General features: G+C 35.8%; 1 protein-coding gene across 3 annotated transcripts in view; it reads right to left on the reverse strand.

Moving 5' to 3' along the window:
• The window catches only part of LRRC43 (leucine rich repeat containing 43), a 1,074,258-nt gene that overhangs the window by 742,907 nt on the left and 322,454 nt on the right, over nt 1–8,897 (reverse strand). For all 3 annotated transcript variants that reach the window (XM_044068605.1, XM_044068603.1, XM_044068604.1), the window contains exon 3: nt 5,432–5,542. In XM_044068605.1, coding sequence (XP_043924540.1) covers nt 5,432–5,542 — 111 coding nt within the window. The remainder of the gene's footprint in view (nt 1–5,431; nt 5,543–8,897) is intronic.

The raw sequence follows: 8,897 nt of genomic DNA on the forward strand, positions 1-8,897 counted from the left end.
TGGTATATAATGCCGGACATGTCAAGCTTTCATACTAATAGCTGTCATGCATCCTACAGAAATGCTGATGGTGTACAGGAAGTGCATTTGTATTTGTTTTCCAGGATACAGCATTGATCTCCAAAGACCAAGATAAAGTCAGGTACCACAGAAAAGGAACTCAGTACAGCCTTGCAGTTCAAAATTTGAGCTGGTTTAATAGTAGTTTGAAAAGCATAAACTCATTTAAAATCACAGTGTTTTCATCTTGTTCAGTCAGACTTCATCAGACTTAAAAAAAAAAAAAAAAAAAAAGAAAAGAAAAGTAAAAAAAGACTTATTTTTTGGGGTCCGGACTGTTTTAAAAACAATCCAGATTGGGAGGTCAGCAGGCATCAATTAACTGCAAGAAATAGGAAGTTGATGGGACTGTGAAGCCAGTAGCCTATCACATAATCTGAGTAAGTGACTTGGCTGCTGATTAGTGCTGTTACTCTCACATTCTCTTCCCCTACTTTACTTGTGAGGGAAGGAGCAAAAGAGTGCAGAGATGAGAGACAAGTGAACAGAAAGAAAATCAGTGATCCCATGAGAGTTTATTGTTTAAACTTTAAGGTAAGTTCTCAGGGTTTCTTTTCCCTGGCAGGTCAACTAGATACTTTCTACATTTATTTTTTTTCTGGCATGGCCAACCACATACTTTCTTCATTTTTTTCCTGGCAGGGTCAGCCAGATACTACTTGTGGATGAAATGTTGTTTTTTTTTTAACCTAATCTATTTGCATGGTCAATCGAGATAGATTAGGATTGTGTGTGAATGTTTTTTTGTTGAAACTCTAGCCTTGCAAAAGATGTTTTTCCTGGCTGGGTCAACCACATACTTTCTGTATTTATCTTTTTTCCTGGCAGAGTCAGTCAGATAATTTCTGTATTTAATTATTTCCGGGCAGGGTCGAACAGATACTCGTTAAATCCTGGTGCAGTGATGCAGTCTCCTATATAAATTTTTGTTTCTGACATCCAGAGCTTGTAGGCAGGCAGGGTCAACCAGATCATAGAAGGCCAAATCAGTGAGCTGTGAGTTTTGCGGGCTGTTTGTGATGTCTTTCTAACAATATCCTGGCATGGTCAACCAGATATTAGTAGGTGATCAATGTGTTTTGGGGGGTGGCAATGACTTTCTTTTGTTTAATATAACATCCTGGCAGGGTTAACCAGACACTAGGGAAGCAATATGTTTTGGGGACTGCTGATAATGATTTTCTGTTTTTAATATAATACACTGGCATGGTCAACCAGATGCTAGTGGCCTGTGTGTTTTGGGACTGTTGATGACGTCCTTTTTTTAATATAATATCCTGGCAGAGTTGACTAGATACTAGGGCCTAGGATGCAATATGTTTTAGGGGCTGTTGATGATTTTTTTTAATATAATATTGTGGCAGGGTTAACCAAATACTAAGAAGGCAGTGTGCTTTGGAGGCTACTTGACTATGGATGTCTTTTTTTCTAATAAAATATCCTGGCAGGGGTCAAACAGATGCTAGGTATGCAGTGTTTTTGAAAGTTACTTGTGGATGAAATGTATTTTTTTAACCTAATCTATTTGCATGGTCAGTCAAGATAGATTAGGATGGTGTGTGAATGTTTTATTGTTGAAACTCTAGCCTTGCATGACTAAAGTGTGTATGAGTGAACTGAAGTAAGATCACCTACGAGCTCTTGACTACGTGATGCGGAAGAAATACAGTAATGTAATCATTGTCTTCTCTCCATTATTTTAAACCTTGTATGCTCAAAGCACATATTGTAGGTAAGCATTTGGGCTGGAGGTTATGCCTAGTATGTGTGAATGAAATGACTGGTCTTACTATTGTACTTCTGATTTGCTTTGCAAGAGTAATATGCATTTGAGTGAAGTAGGATCAACCACAAGCTCTGAACTCTGGCTGTTTATGTGAAAAAAATACATATATTAATAACATTGTTGTCTTTTAACCTCACAAGATCAATCAAATACTGTGGGTGGAGTGGGCTAATGGGACTGGGACTATGTGTGAATTAAATAACTGGCCCAGCTGTTTATTGTTGTTGTAATTCCAGCTTTGCAAGGCTGTAATAGTCGTCTGTATTTTCAGATGATTGCAATTTATTTATCAAATGTATGAGTCATTCTTAATGTATGTTATTTCATATCTGTTCATGTATACTGAATGTCTGTTTAAAAATGTTTACTATGTTAAAGCTTTTCTCCCAAGCACACCTCTCAACAGTCCAGATTTTTAAAGAATGTCGACATTCTTGCCTCATATTTTTGGTCTGTTCTTCATAAAATTTCTGTTTTTTCTGGCAAAATGCTGAGGATTGAAGTCACAAAACAGTGATATACATTTGATTTTCAGATTTCATATCTTTCAGAAAATGCATGTTAACACAAATCCTGTTATTCTAGCAAAAGTTTATAAAAGTAATTTTTAAAATATGTACCTATTTTTGAGGCTTTGTACCCCATTATTTTAGGCTTTGTCCAGATTTTTAGTGCTAAGAGATTGATAGGTATGCTCCCTGGACATATACTGAAAAGTTTTTTTTTTTTTTTTTTTTACTAAAGACAGTTGGACAAACCTGGGTAAAAAAAGTAAAATAAATAAAATGAAATGTGTATTTGTGTAAGGCGAGCCGGCACACATTTGGTTCATAGGTTTTGGTTCATACGTTGTGACTAATGTTTCTATCAACTAAATGAAATTATACAAGTATGTTAATTTAATCCTGGCAGAGCCCAAACAGATATTTTTGTTCAGTAATGGGGAGGGGGGCTGTTTCTGAATGAAATAAGTTGACTGGCCCTGCTGCTTACTGTTGTACTTCTGGCTTTGCAAGATTAATATGTATTTTGGCAAAGTCAACTGTCATATAAGCCTGTGACAGTGTCTCTCAGAACCACTGGCATTAGGCATTGGCGTGACCTTGAATTGTGAATAATAAATTAAGATAGTACAATGGGATTTTCAAATCTCTTTACTTTTCACTTGATACTATACAATGTATGTTTACTACATCATGTGCACTCATAATAGTTTCATGTAGTCAAGACAAACTAGTCTTTACTGTTTAGAGATGTTTAGGCTTTGGGCTGCTATAGCATAACCTAAACATCTCATAAGCTCTGAAATGTGATATAGTCTAGTATTTGGTAGACTATTCAGCATGTAAAATAGTGATTCAGCAATTATTTTATGCAAAATGGTATGCACGATCAGTGGTGATCGAACTGTACCATAGCTCTGTCCAGTGAAGTTAACCCCACCCCTTTCTGGTTGGCCCTGCCCCTTTCCAGTTGGCCCCACCCATTCATCTACCAGAGTCTAATTATTATACCAGTCCGCCCCTGAGTATAAGGATAGGAGTGGTTTTCCTGTGGCAGTCCAAGCTTAGAATTAGGGTTCACAATTCTACCCATAGGTTAAAAGTTGTGCAAAGAACTCAGTACAACTGCAGGTGTTTAATCCCATTCCTGTACTTCCAGTAGATGTACTCTCCTCCCTCTGATTCTTGAACCTTAATTGATTAGTATATTATGTTATTTTAAATGCTTTATTTTTCTTCAACTACTGCCATTCTGGTGCCTGGAGAGTGCATGCTGAGTGGGAGCTGAGATGAAAAGTTGAATGGTTAGTCTATCACAGCCTGCCTTTATGAGAACTAAAAATAGAAGCAGATAAAGGTCTGTAGGGTGTGGCTTTAAAATTAGCACAGTATAGAGGGAAGCAGGACAATTTGACCCAGGACGATTTGCCCCCAGCCATTTTGACCTCAAACGATTTGACCCCAGTTAATATTACAACTTCCAGCATTTATACATGAATAACATAAAAAAACACATAGATGTGAAAAAAAAACAGAAAAAAAAAATACGAGTTTCATAGTTAAGATTTAGTGCGGACAGTATCAAAAGGTAAATAACTTTTTTCTAAGTAAGCAATGTAACTAAAAAAAAAACAGTTTAAAGAACATTACATAAACTATTATATATATATATATATATATATATATATATATATATATATATATATATAAATAAAATATAATATATATGTATGTATGTATAAACTACAGATCTGAACAATCGAGCCACAAATATAATCATAAATGTGTATCTGTAATTTTCTAATCTTGTAATGTCACAATCTTATACACCCTGGAAATGGTGAAAGTACATATGATCAGACTTCTGAGAGAAACTGCTTTTTTTACATTATTGTAAGCTATGGCAATGGCAGTGATTAAATGATGTAACCCACTGCAAACACAAGACTAGACAGAAGGGTCCCAATGCTATTTCTGACATGCAAGGAAATGAGTTCTAATACTGTAGGTCTTGGCTCTGAAATACTGAGATTAGTCCCATCATACATTCTGGAAGACTGACCCAAAAACTGTGTTATGAGTCATAGATAGCCTTGTGGCTTGCAAGGAGAGAGTTGTTCACTGCTAAGAAATTCTGAAATTTGCTTAGTGCCTCCTTTAAGTCCATACCCATGTTATGAGTTCTGAAGAGAAAGGAATGGGGTCAGACATCTACTGTTACAATGAGTACCTCTAAAACTATAATCTGAACCTTCTAGGAAAAGTAAGCTTCATGATCGGGAAGGTAAAATGAATACCCAAGAACACCAGCTACAGACATGATCTGACAATTCTGGTTATTTCATAGCCAATTGAATTGCATACAAATATGTTTAACTTTACGGTGAAGGAAAGCTAGTCAACCAGATTTAGAAATTATGTTTCTGAAAGGCCAAAAAGCCAAGGTTACTGTAAAACAAAAAATATTTGTAGCAGTAGAAAAAATATTAAAACTAAAAGGGAGTAACATTCCTAAATAAAGACAAAGCCAGGGAACCCAAAGATTCCAGATGTACAAAATGAAAGGCATGCAGTGTGCTGCAGATATTGATTTCAACACTAGTCTATACTGTGACACAGCAGGCACAGAAAATTTGAAAACCACATGGGATATTTTCCTTGCTGGTCATCAGACATGACATTCTTATGATAAATTAAAATACCAGAGAAAAATATATGTTGTTTGCCCAACACCCTGATTTCTTAACTTTGTCGTACTAATTCAGTATAAACCTTGAGTACTATGTGACATGCTTCTGTAATAAAACATTGCTGTATTTTGTACAGACATTCAATGAAAGCCAGATTTCAGTAAAAGCTAAGATTAAAACTTCTCTTTTTCCCAGAGGTGACGTGACCTCAGAGGTGATCATAAGTAGGTGGTGAAGAAGACATTGCTCCCTGTATGTGTGTGTGCCCCTCCAACAGAAAAGTTGATTCAGGAATTCAATTCTGGCCATCTTGTCTCACCCAGTACATAAGTATAGACATATAGTTTTAGACTGAAGTATCCTAGATTCATAATGTGTTAGTAAGGACTTACCTTTAGTTTTCGAGGCAAGTTCTGAAATTGTATTTTGCTGATCTTGTTTGCACTTAGTGTAAGTTCTTCTAGGTTGCATAATGTAAGAATCCATTCATCGATGTCACATACCTGTAATGCCAAAAAAAAAAAAAGAAAGAAAAGTTTATCTTCAGACATTTCCTTGATCAGCACTGACCTGTCAGTATGTGATACCTTTGATACAGTTCCCAGTTTTGTTGAGATGCTCTCTTAGCTGATGGATGGTTCTTTGCTATTCTTTACTTGTATACCCTCTTGACTACAGCTGTCACCCTGAATGATCATCACTGATTGGACATATTAATACAAACCTACAAAAGCAACTAAAAAAGACGATGAAACTTCATTATATCATTCATTCGTTTTCTTATACCTGTCCTATGTGACTTCCTCTTGGCCTTCCTTTAGAGTCCTTCAAGCAACCGGATATTGTTCTCCTCATATTGCCTCCAGAACGGCATACACAACTTAGAAAGTGGTCACGGTATAACCTAAGTATTAATTCTTTACTTCTGAGTCTTGTCTCCATAAGGATTCATCACAGCATTCTATTAGCTTGTGTGACTGCCTTCACACTCTGCACCCTTGTAGTTCTGTCCAGGTGTGATCAATGTTCCCAGATTCTTCATTCATTATCTGCTGTTGCCATTTATTCCACTTTCCCAGATGATACTTCACACCATGTCTTTTTAAACAAGAAACATGTATTAAATTATCACTTATGACATAGGCAATCATACATTTATATAAATTAAAACAAACCATATTGACATATGTTTAATTGCAAACATTATCCATCACTTATGATCCATCCAGTCGGTCAGTCAAACATTACATAGCTCATTCAAATCCTGCCTTCTTTTAAACCTCATTCCTCCTCCAAAATGTTATTCAGAATGTATTGTTCCAACAACTCCCACTTTTTTATATGTAATTTGCACCTAACCTTTTCTAAATATCTAATTTTCAGTTGTTTTATCTCTGTTACTATATTCCCTTCTTTTAATACAGTTGGTTTAGACTTTAATTTCCATTTTCTAGCAATTGCTTTTTGGCAACCACCATAATTAGTCTCAGCAAGGCTTTAACTATGTCTAGGCAATTCTGAATCTGTATCATACCTCAGAAATCATTTCCTTAGTTATACCAATTTGCCCACCCAGTATTTCTGACAGAGTAGTCTGCAGGGAAATTTTAAAGTCTGCCAAATCATTACACTCCTAAACAAATATGTCCCAGTTGCCTCTTTCTTCTCCATCACACTTCCAACATTTGCTACCTACCTGAGGAAAAATTCTTTGGAGTCTTCTTGGGGTATAAAATACCTATGTAAATACTTTCAAGCAAAGACCTTGAATCTTGTAGACTTTTTTGCATATTTGGGAAATACACATATATCCTTCCAATTGTTTCTTTGTGAATTGCTTATCTAATCTCTCTTCCCAATCCTTTCTAACCCCCCTCTGATTGGTTCTTATAGTTATCATGCAATATTTTATATGCTATACTAATTATCCTTTTTTTAATAGTAGCTTCTGTTCTAAATTCTACTAAAAACTCTACCAGAGCTGGTCTTTCACTTTGGATCCCTTTATTCCTTTCTCTTTGCCTATACGCTAATATCAGCCCTTGATAGGGAAGGCAATCTCTAGCCTGTAGTCCAAATAAATTCTTGGCCTCTTCCCATTCTATTACCTTTCCCGCTCTAATTATTTGCTCCAAATATCATGACTCCTTTGCCAGTTTTCTCCAATAAATTCCAGCCCCCTCTTGCCTATTGTCTGTATCCCTAATTGCAGTCATCTCAATCAGCAGAATCTCCTTTCTCCATTCCCATGTTGGCTTAATTCTTAGAATACTTTCTCCTAGTTTATGAATTAATATTATATACGGTTATTCTTATTCACCTTACAGATCTGCATCCAAAATCCCAGTCTTTCCTTGTTTCGTGAGCTTCCCCCATGTTTCATCATCCCTTTCCACTTTGAATGATAGCTTTCTGCTTCTGCTATTTATAGGAGCCTTAAATGTGTAGCTCTGACATACCCCTTCAAATCAGGCTATACCAAATCACCTTGCTATTGAAAAAATCATCTCATCTCACTGAACCTTGCCATCTTCCCGTCCCAGGTAAAATTCTTCAGTTCTTTATTAATTGCTATCCACAGCTTCTAATCTGGTTGATAAAAATATGCCTTACCTCTGTATAAAATTAAAAGGACTAAAGACATTTTAGCTGGTTGTATCTTGCTATCCACATCCATACAAAACAGAACTTCCTATTTTTCAGTTTTTGTATTATCTTTTGTTTAGTCTCTTCCCACATATCCTCAGCTGCCAAAACAGAATCCTTTTAAACTCCTAAATACTTCATTTTATCATGTCCCCACAAATATGGATATTGCTGAATCAATCTGTGTGTGGGTCCATAGTTTAAAGCTATTGTCTTTGTTTTAGCTTTATATATTTTTATGTCCTGAAAAGATGTGAAAGTGTCTCAAAATGTTCCACAGCACTAAAATGTCCTTTTCTGGTTTTATCAGGTATAAAATAATATCATATATAAATAAAGCTAGCTTTTTTACTACCATACCAATAATATCCTTGAATAACTGAGTCCCTTATTTTCTTTGCCAGTGGTTCTAAATGTTACGCAAATAATAAAGGGAAAGGATTCCCCTTCATGGTTCCTCTACTCAAACAGAAATTATCAAAGAGGAACCCACTGACTTTACTTTTTGCCTCCAATCCCTCATATATCCTACTAATCAATCTTATAATTTTATCAGGGAATACAAATGCTCCCATTGCCCTGCTCATAAAGTCCCAGGTCACTCTGTCAAATGCTTTCTCTGCATTAAGACCCACCAACAACAGTGGTATTTTCATACATTCTGTTTCCCTCTGGATCATCATTGTTCTGTTAATATTGTCAAATGTTTGTGTCCCCTCCACAAAACCGCACTAATCCATATCTATCAATTTTGGCACCACCTTTGCCATTATTTTAAGCCATTGTAGACATAAGCACCTTATAATCATAGCTTAGAATAGAAATTGGCCTGTATGAAGCTGAATCTGATGGGTCATTACCATATTTAGGTAAGACAGCCACTAATGCTTTCTTTCAGGATATTGGTGCTTCTCCTCCTATTAAAATACTGTTAAACAAAACCTTACAGATCTTTATCAGTTTTCCCCTCTTAGCTTCCAAATTTCCACAGGAATACCATGTACTTCTGGGGACTTTACAGTGGATTGGTTATTCATCACAATTTTTATCCCATCTCCTCTTATCCTATCTGTTACTTATTGAGCCTCATCTACCTCTAACCTTAGCATATTTAATTCTTCCATAAACATTTTCATTGGAACCTTTTCTTGATTTCCATATTTCTCTGCTTTATACAGATTTTCAAAACAATTATGAAATATTTCTAGTACC

The sequence above is a fragment of the Protopterus annectens genome, chromosome 4.part0 (genome assembly GCF_019279795.1).
Source record: "Protopterus annectens isolate FY-2018-M chromosome 4.part0, PAN1.0, whole genome shotgun sequence".
In the NCBI taxonomy this organism is placed as follows: Eukaryota; Metazoa; Chordata; order Ceratodontiformes; family Protopteridae; genus Protopterus; species Protopterus annectens.